Source organism: Lottia gigantea (assembly GCF_000327385.1).
Source record: "Lottia gigantea unplaced genomic scaffold LOTGIsca_63, whole genome shotgun sequence".
Classification (NCBI taxonomy): domain Eukaryota; kingdom Metazoa; phylum Mollusca; class Gastropoda; family Lottiidae; genus Lottia; species Lottia gigantea.
The window spans coordinates 1311164-1327524 of NW_008710145.1; the positions used below are offsets into that span (position 1 = coordinate 1311164).

Consider the following 16361-nt stretch of genomic DNA (forward strand, 5'->3'; position numbering starts at 1 on the left):
CCAATAGACCACTCTACTCATATCAAAAGCACTAAATATTAAAAGATGTTATTTTGTTATTTGTATGAAATATTTTACAAGGAATAAATGAATTTCAAACTTACAGACAAATGAATAGCATGTTGATTTAAATACTTCTGACTGGTTTCAGAACGAAGAGTTTGTAATTCAGCTTCTCCACTAAAGGTCCAAAATTTCAAATGACTACTGCTGGCAAACATTGGACTTTGTGTAGATTAATATCACTCAATATGTAGAATCTCCCAAATTTTTTACCTTAATAAAACATTAGAACTGAATTGATAATAAATTAAAAAGTAAACTAGTCAATGGTTTTATTACATTATCTACCAAAAACATTGTAGTGAAACCAACATGTCACTGAAACACTGAACAACAGACAGATGCCAAAAAAAAAACCCTTTTCATATTCATTAAGGCTACTATTTGCATGAAGTTACATTTATAATGATGACTATGAGACTCTCAGTACTTTCTGTCTACAATGTCTGCCAATCATTTTCTGGAAAAGAAGTGTGTTTATTTCAATTGTCACCAAAACTTATAAATATTTACTTATTATATTCTATGGCCCCAAATACATTTTCACTCTAAGACACATGATGATAGTATAGGCCTATAGTTGAAAATTTTAACTTAACCCATGATAAATAAATCCTACTATCTGACTACATTGAGCTCTGAATTGAATTTTTTCTCTTATTTCATAAATATTCGAAATAAAATTTTAAACTTTATGTCATTTGTCTTAGAATGTCTTCAGGTCCATAGAAATATAAAGTACAATGACTTTACATTTGAAATAAACACACTTCCCTCCCAGAAAATTCGAGTGAAAATGACCTGCTTTTCAGACTGAAAATTCCTCTCCGTAAAATTATGTTAACTTGCAATAACTTTCCAGTGGTTGACAATTTCATCAACCCAAAGACAATGTAAGACTCTCAGGTAGTCTCAGTAGTATTTTGTAGTTGATATTTCAAGTCATGTGAAAATGATTGCCAAAATTCAATTTAAAAAAAAGTGTAGTCAGAGAGTACTGCATCTAAAGTGAAATAAAATATGTTATTAAATCAAGTTCTCCTTCTTCACATATCCAAAGCTTACATGTATCTATATAGAGGAGGAAACTACTGAGGTCGAAAATGAAAAGGGGGGGGGGGGGAAACCACTAATAGTGGCACTATGGGAGGAACTTGTAAAGGGGGGAAACCACTGTCAGCCAGAGAGTAATACAACTATGCAGAGTGATAATTGCACTATCAAAATCTATTTTGCTGAGGGCATAGTATAGCAGCATGGGACAGTAAGTTGTGCTTTAATCGTAGATGCTTTCTTAATAAATTATCCTCATGACATACTTTTCATGAACCACGACGAAAGACCAAGACTTTACAAAGAAATGAAAATTATTTTTTAAAAACCCATGCAACCGGAAGTAAAACAAAAGAGTTATCTTTCTTTATTGTTCAGTTTCTTTGTCATCCAGCCATTATTAATAAACATAAAAGCTGTATCGAAAAAGGCATGATGATAGAAAATAAATATATTATAATAACAGGATTGAGTGCAAGAAACAAATTTTCAAAACTGAGATTGTTGTTTCCACCTCATAACAAAATAAGGAAGCACTCCTGAGTCGTCCAATCTTAGTTCTAGTACTTTACTCTGTGTGTTGGCAGGTGGAGAGATAATTTTTTTTCAAATTTAAAATTGGAGCACGTATTTTCAATTATTCCCTTTATGATATCTCATCACGATTTCAATATAGATATTTCATTTGGTCAAATTGGTGTCTTAGTTTTGTCAACTTGGACTCGCTTATTGGGAGATTTTGATTTAAACACTAGGCCTATTTTATTTCTACTATACATATCATTTTTACTCAGTATAACTGTATAGGGTTTCGGAAACAAGCCAATGCTTATCGTCGCTTATTTTGATTGTTGCTGACAGATTGAAATAGGTCTGGACATAAGTACAGTCAAATAAACTAATTTCGGGGAAACCTATTATTCGTGGATTCCCGGAAATGATTAATAATTTACATGAGCGACCTTGCGCGACCTCCGCATTAGTTTGTTTTAATAAACATGGGTTTTCTGTACAATATCAGCTAGTAGAATGAATCCAGTACTTTCAAGCAAGGTAAAATGTATTAATGTATACTTTGACAAATACAAAATGGAGGATTTCACTTATTACCAAACGTCACCATTTTTTATCGGCCGAATTTCCTTATAATCCCAAGCGCTAATCGGAATTCCAAGTGTCGTCTGCTAGAATGTAGTCCAACGAATGAAGTCACATGATCAACTAGCGGATTCCGTGTCAGCAGAAAATTTCTATGGAACACCAAGTGCACCATATTTTTATGTTGTTTCAGTGACTTTTAGCAATAAATCACGCTACGAATCTTATTTTGTCAGTCGCTATTTTTTTTTAAATCGTGGTTCTTTGAAGGAATTGTCACTAGTTATAATGAATTAATATTAAAGATAAATACTAAGAGAAGTTAATTATACCACCCGGTATCTATACAACGTGTTTTTCTCGACTTATTTATAGATCAAACATTGTACACGAAAATAGGTGACACATTCTGTCGCCGTAGCCGAGTTGGTTGCTCATGAAATATGTGTCAAAGTGAAGAATTCATAAAGAAAATCAAAATAAACCAATTTTAATTATTTTGTAGAGTATCTGAGGAAACATCTAAGACATAAAATTTTTTTTTCGTTTTTTTAACTTTGACGAAATTCGGTGTTGAATCCTTATATCCACGAAAATAGGTTACACCACTGTAATAAATGGTTTTTCATACAATTACTGGGGCAATTTATTCTTCAAGAACTGTTGGAGAACTGCCTAGCCATTTCAACTGTAGTAGGTTTGCATTTGGCTGTAGTCTACTTTTTGATTAAGACTTTTAGCCTTAGTAATATATTAGTTTATTGCAGATAATAGACCCGTGTTTTTAACAATTCATTCATTGGTTATTATATAACTAATGCCCTGTTTTCTGATGCGCTATATTGCTCAATAATTTTTGTTTAAATATTATTTTTAGACTTTAGGCATGGCTGAAGAAAGTATGTTAAGTGAATATGAAGAATTATTTAAATCAAGATATACAGAGGATGATCCTGATTATAAAGCAACTATTGATAAATCACTAGATTCACCACCATGTCTTCAAGATTGGTTTGTGAAACGCAACGACTGGCATCAGTAAGCTTATTACATCAAAATGTTTTGCATGTATATGTATACATTGATAATGGATTTTAAGCCTACCATACTTTATCTCAGATATTATAAAATTTGTGCTTAATGATAAGTTAATTGACTCTAGGTGTCTGGATTAGAATTTTGGGAGGGTTAATAAACAGTTAAACCAGTTGTGCATTTGTTTACCACCTGATTGATCTTGATCTCCATCTCCGATAAATGTTGTCCTTTTCAAAAGTGTATCTTTTATTCTGTGATGAGTTTGAATAGACATATCTGTGAATTTGAAAGAGACCATAGTTTTGGTTTTTATTTTCTAGCAGATGTATCTTTTCTTTTAAATTATTATTTCTATCTTTGTAATTTTAGGAACAGAAATGATAACAGAAATCGGGATGGTGGTTACAGAGGATATGATAATAGGAACAGAGGTGGTTATAGAGGAGGATTCAGAGATAATAGAGAAGGCTCTAGAGGTGGACATAGAGATAACAGGGGATATGATAACAGAAGGTATAATGATAACAGGGGATATGGTGACACAAATCGAGGGTATGATGACCGATCCTATAATCGCAGATAGTGTTGATTCTTAATGAAATGTTCGAATTGAATCATTGCTGTGTTGACTAGTCAATCTAACTGCAAATATTGGCACTATAACTGATCCAGTTGCTCTAGATATTTCCATATTTTGACATAAATATCAAGTAAGATTTTGTGTTTAAATGTAAGTAGGTAAATTATAAAGTACTGAAATGGTGTGATATTCAATGCACATAATATGGAAGAAAATTTAATTGCTTCATACATTTAGTGGAATATAGAAGAGATTGTCAACTATGTGTTATGTTGGGAGACTTTATTCAGCATTTTTCATTTTTGACTTCATATAAATTTATTGAACCAAAATTTGTGGTCAAAAACTGAAGCAAAATGTTTACATGAGTGTTCAGAGCTCATTGCAATGCAAAACATCTTGTTCAATGCCTTAAAACCTGAAGGAATTCAATCCAATATATTCACAAAAGAAACAAGAAAATAATTTTTATAAGTTTATATATTTTAACTGCAGACAAAGATTGACAATACAATATTGCACACTTTATATTGAAGCAAAAATGTGATGGCAAAAATAACAAAAAAAAATCTGAAAAACAAAATTTATAATTTTCATTCCTTAATTGGCTTTACTTCATATTAATAGCCAATTTCTAATATTTGAATTGAAATTAATGAAAATCTTATGATTGATTTAATACTATACCTTCTTATTGTTATCAATAAATGTAATTGTTATTATGAAATATTAATTGGTCTTATTATTACATACACCTTCAAGGTCCAATTCTAAAGGCCACAGCTTTTTAGTCCAATAGGCTGATTTTCTTCAAGTTTTTCTGAAGAAAGCATCTTGTTATTTGCTTTGAGCTACTAAGCTGTAAATTTTAAAATTGGAATTGTTGGCTAAATGGATGATGAAAAATGTAATAGAATAACAAGGGTAACAATTGAAAGACTTGAAACATTTCAAATGAGCTCTAAAAGCTGTCCAAATTGGCCATTGTTTAAATAGATACAAAATTCATGCACATGCTTCAAATTCTTCATAATTTATCACTTCAAAGTAAGAATAGAAAACAAATTGCATAAAAATTGTGATGTAATATAGAAGAAATATAACTATCTGTGAACAAGACCTGTGTATCAAGGTTTTGTGTTTAAAAGCATTATGCTTGAGTGAAATACAAGTCTTGTTTACCTTACAGTTATAATTTTTAAAATAACAGCACTAATGATAATAACATTTACATTAACAATAATTTACGTACAATTATTTGATGTTAACAAATTCCATACAACTTAAGATTTGGATTTGAGCAAATCAGAAGTTTATGGATTTAGTTAAATGTCTCAACTATTTCTCTATAAATACAAACAACTTGTGTAAAACCATTAACCAATGACTAGAAATTAACCCAACAATGTGCTTCAAGCCTGTGATACATGGGTAACAAAATCTATCCTCTCCTTTCAATCTTGTACCACACATACCCTACTTAAGCAAAGCTTTAATGATCACCCATCTCCACTTTCAAACATGGCAATGTAATAAATGCAGCAGTTACATAATATGTGAATATAACACATTCAATGAAATAAAGAAATATATAACGAACATACAAGAGGGTGGGGGTATATATATTTCTATTTGGGGGTTGGGGATATTGCACTTTAAACTAGACATAACATATTACCATACCACTATATTCAGTGATATAATATCTAAAGACTATTTTGTTAGTCTAAGTAATAATTGCACTGTGAAAACAATAAATGATTATATAGAAAACATGCAGTTTAAATATTTACAGGTCCAAATTCAGAAAGAGATTGGTTCCAACTAAATATTTTGAATTAATTACCACCACAAAGAATTTTTACCAAATCTATTTTCATCTTTCAAATAAGCTTCAATAAAATGCCAAAGTTACCCATACAAATTAACCAAATTTAACAATAATCATGAATTACATGTTTCTGTAATTGGAAACAAATCACTTTCTGAATCTCACTAATTTAATATGTTAATTAGTGTATTATTGATAGAAGTCATTATGTATTATGTTGAATTCATCTTCATCAGTGACTGGTCTAATAGCTGTAAGTTGTACAAGTCCTTCTTGAGAACCTTTAGCACAATATAACAAGGTAGAATCCAGTTGAGCTAGCACTTCTAGATAGTCTCCTTTTTCATACGATAAATAATCACTATCCTCACTATCATATGTTTCTAATACTTTACCATATCTATAATAGAAATGAGGTTAGGGTGTTAGTTTCTATATGGCATGCAAAGGATTATTTTCTGACTGCAGTTTACATAATATGATACAGTTTTATGTTATTTGGTCCTCAAAATTAACATTTTTTTTTATGTGAGCTTACATCTACTCATTTGATAAAGAGAAGAAACTCAGACATAAAACTGATTCGTTTCCTATTTTTTCCATACTTTTCAAATATCCTAAAATCAAAAAGTCAATAAAAATCCCAAACATCTGTAACTGCTCAAGAATTTTAATTTTAATAACATATTGTGTGTGTGCATTAAGAACCAGTACTGCCAACAATTTTGAGTCTGACATGCAGTTCATGCACAATTTAATAGCAAACTATATATCCAAAAATATCAGCTCATTCATCAATTTTCTGCTGTGAAACATGCTTGAACAACATTCATGTTAAAATTAATGCTACATGCAAAAACAAATTGAACAAAAGTAAAAATGCAACAAAAAATAAATTTACCATGCAAAATTGAACAACATTGCAGAATTGTGTTACTTCACATTCACAAACCTAAATAACAGAAATAAGGAAATAAAGGTTACAATATCACACCAAATACATCAGGCAATCATCTGACATAACTAATAATAAATAGTAACAAATATGTGCTTCAACAATCAACGAAGTCAGAGGAGACACAGCAAATAAATAACAGCAAAACACTTTGGAATTATAGCTATCAAAAGGTCAAATGCATAAAAATTAAGAATTCACTAAAACTTTAATCTTCTGTGGTCCAAGTTAAACAATGCAGTCTACATTCAAATGAATATTTTGTTCATAATTGTTTAAGGCTTCTTGAATACTGTGCACTTCACAAAGAAAATCAGAAATGAACTAGGAGGGAAACAAAAATGGATTCACAACATAACAATTAGATATTTCAACTACCTGAATTCAGTGAGTCTAAAATCATCCCTTTTCATAGCCATTTCGCTCTGTGCACAACCTTTGACTGGTTGAGGTTTTGGAAGCTGTACACGCATGATAGGACTGGCTTCAATTACAGCAAACGACGAAGCAGATGAACCAGCTTTCAGATGTGATTCGCTTTTCATTTGTTCATCACTGTCCATCACAGCATCATCGATTTCATTGACACTTTCACTTTCTTTGTTGATATTTTTAGTATCAAATCCAGCAGATCTGACTTCATCACTCACTGATTCAGCTCTAGGTAATGTCTGTTCAGAACTTTTCACTTGCTGAATGTTTTTATTTGACAGAAGCAACTTATCAATCAAAGAGGTGATATCAATTGTCTTTTTCGTATTGCCATCAGTCACTGTTTTAGTAGGAGAATCCAATAGAGCCTTCATTGATAAACTTGAACTTGAGTCATCTCCCTTTTCTACACTTCCCGCAGAACTTTCCAGACTTCTGTTTTCCATAAATTTCTGTGTTAGTCCTGTTACCACTGGTGTATTACTGGCAACTTCTTCCTTCACTTCTTCTTTAGGTTCCACAAACTCTCCATTGAACAGCATCCTGGTTGGGCTTCTAGTTGGTGATTGTTGAGCCCAGGTTGTCTTGTTTCCTTTTGAGTCAGTGCTAGAAATGGAATCAGTACTTTTCTGCATGACTGGAATCTGACTGACTTTAGGAGTACTGGTAGGTTTAGTCGGTATTCTAGAAGGTTGTGGTATTTTAGAGGAGCCTACAGGAATCCTTGATGGAGTTGGTTGTACTTTAGGCTGTGTTTTTGGTACAGGTACTTGTGATTGAGCCTTTCCAGCAACTGGTTTACGAGCAGTGAAAGTACTGAGCTTCTTGGGTCCATCTTGAATCTTATTCATTGTTATTGATGTAACTGATTTAGCTTTTGGGATCAATGAATTTCCAAATGAATCCAAGATTTTCTTACTAGAACCTTTGAGTTGTTCACTATCCGATACACTTTTTGGTACTGCCGATTTGGTCCCAACCTTCTCAGAAACAGTTTTATCTTCAGATTTCCCATCACTTGAATTATCCAACATGGCTGCAGCAGCTGGTGTATGAGCAACAAGATCATAATCTAATTGAAATGGTAGAGTTGAGAGTGGTTGTAAGGCAAGAATCATACTGTTGTACTGTTTATCAAGCTTGGTCTGACTGTAACGTAAAATGGCTTCAGGGTGATAAACTTGTTCTTTTAAATCATCTTTCATCTGAATGTATCCAACCCAGAAATCCAGTAACCTTAAACTATAAAATAAAATATTTATAGATCACTAAAGCAAGCTGATATTTTATTCCCAAAAAAAGACTTGTGCAAGTCACATACCCAAATTTCAATTAAATTTTATGCAAACTGAATTTATTATCAATTAATCAGCAAATAGTGACCTCAAACTTCTTTTTTGGTTAAAAAAATAATAATAATTCTATTCTTTGCTCATTAGCCTTTATGAAGTTCTCTATGTAAGGCAGTAGTATGACTTTGTAAAAACCAATATAAAATACTTTACATAATTGTCTTTCCTCCCTTTGGACGAGACTACAGTTGAACACTGCTATGAGATTGACATTTGTCAACAATTATTACTTACTTGAGAAGTCCAGCAATAAAGGCATAAAACCTTTGTTTATTTGACAGCAGATTTGGCCTTGTTTTCAACTGTTTTACCAGTGTATTGATTGATCTTGTGTATGGACCTAAAAAGTAACAGTATATTTTATTCTTATTAGTTGCACCAATTCCTAAAGATCATGGCTAATGATGGCTATGACAAAGTGAATAACAAATCTGTATGGAAAACTTGTCAGTGAACTCCTTATGCCAATAATGAAAAAGTATTGGTATTTAAGTGACATGGTGTGTTATAATAAACTATTTACTCACCAACTTCTGCTGACATTTCTGCTATTCTCCATGGAGTGATGTGAATTTTACCAAAGACATGAATACCAGTTCTATGTGGCTTCATTCCATCTTCTATCACCTGTTCCATGGCCGGACACAGTTCCTTAAAAACTAGTGTTCCAACTTCTGGCGTTTCAGCAACGCTCCCTAGGCGTAACTAAAAATAGATGACAGAAAGATGTTAAACAGATAGAAGGAATAAGATTTGACTTTAGTAATTGTAAATAATCAACTTTTAAACAGTGTGTACTTGGTGTAGTTATAAGACGATTGTTTACTGGTTGGAGAGTCACATTTAGCAATTTCTTGCCAAATATGTTGAACCACAATGGCAAAATTTGGTTAAAAAAATACCTTGCGAAAAAGAGAGCAACCTACCTTATCGAAAGGATCCCTGGCTTGGGCGAAATGTAATACTAGGGTTTCAGCTGCACGGGTTATGTTGGAAAGCAAAGCTACAAAAAAATAAATTCAAATATTAATCAAGTACACAATAATATTTTAACACAAAATGGATGGCATCTAATCAGGGCTGTTACAACATACATACATATATATATATTTAAAACAAGAGAAGAACCTACCTATTTTCCTGTTGAGTTCCATCAATTCCTCAGAACCTTGTTGAACCTTGTCATCAAGGGTGGGACTGATTTGGAACTCAACGGGAGGGTTTTCAGCAAATAATCTTTTAGGTTTCTCTGGGGGAACTGAAATAATAGAAGACATGGATGTGTTATAAATCAACACTTTGAGAAAAGTTTAAATATTCCATATCAATATAATAATTCTGGACTTTTAACTCAAGATCCATATTGTTACACAAAATCTAGATTTAGCCATATAATTATAATACCTTTCCTATTGGCTCATAATCACATATACTATGGTTTTATTCTATGGTGTAGAATAATCATATATAAAATTTTTATTTTTTTACCTGTTTCACTAATTTCTATGCGTAATTCTTCATCTTCCATTTCTATATTAGTAACTTTAGCAGAATCAGGGAGGCGATGAGGAGAAACTTGTGGACTGCACTGTGGTGACTGGAACAAGACTTCAGATGCAAAACTAACTCTCTTGTTAGCTTTGCTACCGTCATCCAAAGAGGTGCTCTGGGAACCAGCTTGTTCTTCGGGTTCTTCAGCAACTGGATTTACAGCTGCAAATGGCACTTCCTCTTTAGGGTCCTCAGTCACTTCCACAATATCTGTTTCCTTATCAGTAGTTTGGGGGAAAAGACTATCACATGCAATGGAGTAGCGATTAGGCTTTCTAGGCATTTTCAATGAATCATTAAGCTGAGCATTCAGGTTGTCAGGATTTGAAAGTGAGCGTGATCGACAACCTTTATCCATTTTGCGTAAGCATGATTTTAATGGTTTTCTTCCACAGCTAATGTCTTCTTGAACTTCAATAGAATAGCTGTTTTCATCATCTTCAATTTCATAATATTCACGATTATGGTAGCGTTTCTCCATGTTGCCTGATAAATGATATCCTCTAAACACATGGCCATGAAGTTTGGCTCCTTGGTCAAATACTGTGTGTGAATGTTTCTCTGGTGATGTTGGGCTTTCTTCTTTCACTGAATATAATTTATCAAGATGAAGAGATGATGAAGAATTGGAAGAATTACTCAAGTTCATTTTGCGAGATGATTTTCTTTTGCCAAAGGATGAATGATGATCATGTCCAGAATGATCTGTTCGATCATGATGATGGTGATGATGATGAGTTCCGTGAGATGAATCAGATCGTGGTATGTACTTCTGGGCACATTCTAGATGAGGTGGTTGGAAAAGGATCCTTTCCAGATCTTTAGCCATACCTTGACTGCATCTACAATCATAGCAATCTCCATCAATACAAGAAGATGTGGAGTTGGTACTTATGCCACTGCTTGATCCAGATTCAAAATATCGTCCTGAACGTCGCTTCTCTTTATGACATGAGCAATATCCAGATTCCTTCTGACATGATTGAGTCTGCTGACTATCATCAACAACTGGTGTCAGAATTATTGGGATTTTAACTGGGTCAAAGAGAGAATTTTCACAGTGCTCTATTCGAGGTCCAGGTGATAAGAAACTCAAGTCTGGCAGTGATCTATGAGAGTAGAATTTATGCTGGCTGTGTCTTGATGGTGACAAACTTGATGACCGTCTTGATGATTTTGGCTCTCTGCTTCTCTGTCTGGTTTCTGATGCAGCTTTTCGTTGATGAGCTTCCTTTTCAGGTTTCCTGGGTTCATGATCTACACCAATGTCTTCTAAGATATTTAAGATCTCATTGTGTGAGCTTGGTGATGTCTGTTGTGATTGATCATTAAGAGGAATTGGATCTCCATCCATACATGCTTGGATTCCACACTCTTGTGTCTTTGGAGGAAACTGAGAAGAGAAGTTTCTAGTACCATGCCATAATGTGACCTTGTCTTGGGAGATAGCTGTACTTCTGGAATACATATTAACTGGTGTTGTGTATCGTATTGGAGAATTCACACTGTTCCTGCTACTGCATCTTGAATCTTCTTGATAAGGACAGCCACAGCTATTCTCACTTCCATCAAAACTCGATTCACTGCTATTCCCACTATATTCTGATTGAAATCTCTCATTGATGCTGTTATCTGGGAATAATATCTGTTCCACAGCTCTGATGGTGTCAAGACTCACCATGCTACTTGGACTCTTCATTCTCTGGTACAATTCTAATAGAGATGATGAGTGTCTCTTGTTGTGGAAACTATCTGCTATCTCTTGTAATCCTCTTTGCTCCAGTGTTTGTTTACATCCTGTTCCCCATGAAGTCTGAACACACAGATCTGGCATACTGTGAACTTTGTCTGAAGAGGTACACAGAATACCAAACTTCTTCAGATTCTTTACTTGCTTCCATGATGTTAGTTTTTTTACCCTTTTCATGGACTGTTGTTTATCTGTACCACAGAATTTTTGCTGTCCATCCAATGATCCATAAGTCCCCTTACTAGGCGTCATTTTGGAACCCTCTTTCGTTGGAGAAGATTTAGGAGAGTTCTTTTTTGGTGAAGATTTGGGGCTTGATTTTGGTGATCTTTGGGAGGCATTTCCATTTGAAGACTTTGAAGCCTCAGTTGAAGCTGACTTTTCAATTGATCTTTCTTCCAGAGTATCAAGTCCAGACTTTCCAGATGGTACTTTTAAATTACAACTGTTTGAATAACCATCATTCTGACCAGCCTGACAAAAATGGAAACTATTGGAGCAAATTTCTTCACCTTCATTTGAGCTGCATGATGGACTGCAAGTAGCGAGTCCATCTTGAGAGGATGTTTGTGATGCATAGGAGTTACTGCTTAATGAAGCTGTTGATTGACCTTGTGAAGATGAATTAAAGGAGAGGAAATATTCATCTTTACGAGGACAGCAATCAACAGTTAGCTTTCCATCACCTGAGGTGCGACTACAGCAATTCGATTGATTTTGTGATAAACTGTCTGTGGAGTATAGCTGTGCACCTATTTCAGCTGTTGGGGTAGGTGTGAACAGAGGATCATTACTGAATTCTAACATGTCACTAGAACACATCATTTCACGTTCACTGGATGATACTTCCATTGATGTACGACTACCAGACAGTTCAGATTCATAATTTCCAAAATAAAGATCTGGATGAGACAGAGATTCACGAAGATTACCAAATCCTTTATAACTACCGGTTAAAGATGGTGGAAAGGCATATTCTTCCTCTTCTTTTGCCTTTAATGACGAGTTCCTAATATTTGTGTCAAATTTCACAGTAAAGTCTTCATCATAATAATATTCACTGAATCCAGCATCATCAGGAGATGAGCTTGATGAATGGCGTCCGTTATTCATCTGGTCGCTTCCTGATAACGAATCAAACTCTTCACGTGAATCCTGACCCTCACTTTGAACATCATTCGAATAATATCCACTCTCAGGCCTTTTCTTACGCACTGGCTTTTGACGAACTTGTCCCTTAACTTTACTTGGTGATAAATCCTTCCATGTAACTGTTTGACCACTGCTACTTTGTGAAACATCCCATGATCTCGATCTTTTTGGACTTCCAAAACTGTCACTCATTTTCCTCCCAACTATGTTTTCATTACTACTGTTGGGAGATACATCCTTCCAAGTAGAATACTTCTTCTTTCCCTTGGGATGAACTTTAGGTAGTGTTGCTCGCGTTTCCAATTTCTGGTAGCCCTCATTCAGAGAATCTACCATTATATCTGTCGCCTTATTGTTGTAATTGTCATTGTCAATCTGATTTGTGCATTGAATCACATTTTTATTAATAGGTTCCACACAAACTAGAGTATAGTTCCTGTTAGTAATATTGTCGGTATTCTGTAAAATGTTTGTAATATTGGCTCCATTATTTACAGTATTACCATTACTACTTGTCTTCAATGATCCAAACGTTGGGGACATATTTTTCCATGCAGTCTGAAAATACATTAAAAGAAAAGAATTAAAATTTAAATAGAGAAATAATCAATAAAGTATTGTTGAACACAGTAGATATTGATTGACTGACATTGTTAGGGGAATGTACTGTGTATATAACCATGATGAAAGATTATCAGTCATTCATTCATTTCCAGTTACAAGCGTTACTTGTGTGATTTTTAATATCTCAGTTTTGTATATATACAATAAAGGCTGATTCTCAATTCTTGAAGAACATTCACCTCATCAGGCAAGCAAAGCAACAACTTCTTAAAAACATATTTTAGACACATTAAGCATTATGTATCAACAATCACTGGTTTAGGTTTTATGCAATTTTCGACGTTTTTCCCCCGTAATATAATATTATGACAAATATGTCAAATTTAAAAATCACCGAAGATGTTAACATTTTGCAGGAAGCAATTTTAACCACTTTTCTAGAAACAAATACAACATGTCACATCACATTTGAATATATTCAGTCCTTGATGTTACAAAATATTGGAAAATTCAAATCTACAGATATACACACGGGGAAGATTGGTAACCTTGAGCTTTACAAATTATCATTTGATTATTATTCTGTTCAAAGCTAGACTATTTCCTTGTTTTACATAACCTACACCAAATATCATTGAACATAAATAAGCATAGATTTTAAAAATATGAGTTAAAAATTCATGTCTGTTGTGAAAACCTATAATTACTTCCTTGATAACTGACTTCCATGAAAAATAATACTTGTAATACAAAATATAGTCCAACAAGATATCAATCAGATCAAATATTCATCACATACAGGGAAGATTGCACATATTATGGGGTAGCATTGATGATGTACTAGCCAGATTGACAATTGACTTCCCTTTAAAATAACGTGAACTGACTGTATTTATGTTTTAAATTGTTGGTAAATTTGCAAAAAAAGTTTGTCTGTGACTAGTCACTATCTGTCTTTAAACAAAAACAAAATTAGCAAAAGATATAAAAGATCCAAAAAGACTTCAATCAAACTGTTTATGTAATTTGTAAATTTCTATGTAGCCTACAAAGCTATCACTGTTTAGTTGTTAAATATAAGTATGAGGCAAGTACAAAGCTATCATTCATTTGTTGAACTAATAGCAGGAAATACTTTTCTTTACCTACCATATGAAACTAATCAATTCTAATTAGTTAGGAATCATAATAAAGAGAACTCTAAGCACTACCATATGTAATATCTTACAACATTATACTAGACAGTGTTCACATATTAAACATTCAAATATAGATCAGCCTACATCACTATTAGCTCTGTATATATTATTCACAATATTTGGCGCTTTACCAAAATGTCAAATTCAGGATGAATAGAGAGCGAGACTGTGAAATATAGCCTAATATCAACTTATAGAATACAGTGTTATAGATATCATTGTCATAACAAAATATTATATATCTATCTAATTTACACAAAATTCATGTTGTACATTTTTAGAATGATATCAATTAAAATGTATCATTGTTTTGTTCTATTCTGGTCCAGACATGAAATTGGTTTGAATCAAATTCTTAAAAGCCTGTCTATGTCAAATTGCCATTTCTTGTTATTACATATTACACAACTTAATGTCTCAACCAAACCACAAAGGGGTACTTGAACTATTTTATAAAATATCTGGATATGTTTTCTCTTCAATTTACATTTCAAAAGCCCTACAGACAGCTAGAACTTGTCTTCTATCAACTGATTCAATGACTTCACCTCTTTAAAGTAAATGATACTACATAATTTCAACCACACAAAATTACCAATTTCCCATTCCTGACAAATTCAGTATGATTGTATGATCACTAGCAGTCTGATGTTATGATATGAGAAAATCAATAATTGTATCATGTTGGTTAGGTCAACCTCTAAACAGTACAATCATCTTCAAAAAGAAGTAGATATTCTTACATTCATATAAAGTCATCATTGTTTATGAAGAAATAATGTGAAGCTTCACACTTTCAGCTAATGACATAAAGAAAACACTCTGGTATAATTATACCAACTGATAATAACCATACAAGATATACTAATGAGACCTACTGGGACTTAACCAACATGATGTACAAATTATGATGTACAACATTCTAGAATTTAATCATTTAGAAATTGCATAGTTGTAATTTACAAACAAATACAATTTGTTAAACAGTAAAAAAATGATCATTAACTGTTCTAAAATTACTGTATAAGGGATTGATGCCAACTGGAACATTTGTTACCAAACTATTCTTAGACTGAATGAAAAACAACATTAGTTAATGACAAAAAATAAGAAAGTGGGTCAAATCTGATACAATAATAATGACAATCTTCATTATATAAAAACTGAATGGTTCATATTAAAGGTTGTAAAGTAATAATGACCAGTTCCTCTAAAAACAATGGATTAAAAAACAAATACTTAACAGACATTTAAACTCTTAAAATTGGAAACAGCTATTTATATGTAGGCATTTGCAATAGTCATTTTAGCTATTTCTAGCTATGTTTGTATGATGACACAATGACACAGAAATATTTGAATTGCACCATATCAATGTCCACCATAGAATGTGTGTCACTCCAGTTGTCATGTAGAATGGTAATATTTATTTGTATGAATTATTGTACAGACCTACAGTCTCTAGACTAAGATCAATATATTGATACTGGGTGGAACAACTCCACCATCTGTCACACTCTACCTCTACTTCTTATAAACTCTAGAAATATTAAAGTCAACAGATGGTCTACCATTATATATTTCTATTATTACTGTATTCATTCTAATAAATTACCATGCACTATTTAACATGTAGCCAGAAGGTATTTTCTGCCATTTAGTTCTATTGATTATAACAGTCAAATGTAAGATAGACAATCAAAGACTGGTATCAGTTTCTGATTGAAATAAATTGATCATTAT

The 16361-nt window shown here is 33.0% G+C and overlaps 3 protein-coding genes across 3 annotated transcripts in view; 1 reads left to right on the forward strand and 2 right to left on the reverse strand.

Moving 5' to 3' along the window:
* Positions 1-221, reverse strand: part of LOTGIDRAFT_167090 (hypothetical protein) — a gene marked incomplete at both ends in the record, with an annotated part of 2822 nt that extends 2601 nt beyond the window's left edge. Inside the window, one exon of the mRNA XM_009064552.1 lies at positions 105-221. Within this exon, the coding sequence (XP_009062800.1) occupies positions 105-221 (117 nt within the window). The remainder of the gene's footprint in view (positions 1-104) is intronic.
* A 1374-nt stretch (positions 222-1595) lies between these two features.
* Positions 1596-5231, forward strand: LOTGIDRAFT_235360 (hypothetical protein). The gene is made up of 3 exons (XM_009064553.1): positions 1596-2169; positions 3092-3252; positions 3622-5231. The coding sequence occupies exons 1-3, from the start codon at positions 2146-2148 to the stop codon at positions 3833-3835; spliced, it is 399 nt and encodes a 132-aa protein (XP_009062801.1). The 5' UTR covers positions 1596-2145; the 3' UTR covers positions 3836-5231.
* Positions 5232-5709: 478 nt separating this feature from the next.
* LOTGIDRAFT_235361 (hypothetical protein) lies at positions 5710-13398 on the reverse strand (the record flags this gene model as incomplete). The annotated part of the gene is made up of 7 exons (XM_009064554.1): positions 5710-6063; positions 6997-8292; positions 8637-8742; positions 8930-9107; positions 9329-9405; positions 9535-9660; positions 9891-13398. 7 exons carry the CDS (start codon positions 13396-13398, stop codon positions 5853-5855), a joined length of 5502 nt encoding a protein of 1833 aa, XP_009062802.1. The 3' UTR covers positions 5710-5852.
* Between the last annotated feature and the right edge of the window lie 2963 nt (positions 13399-16361).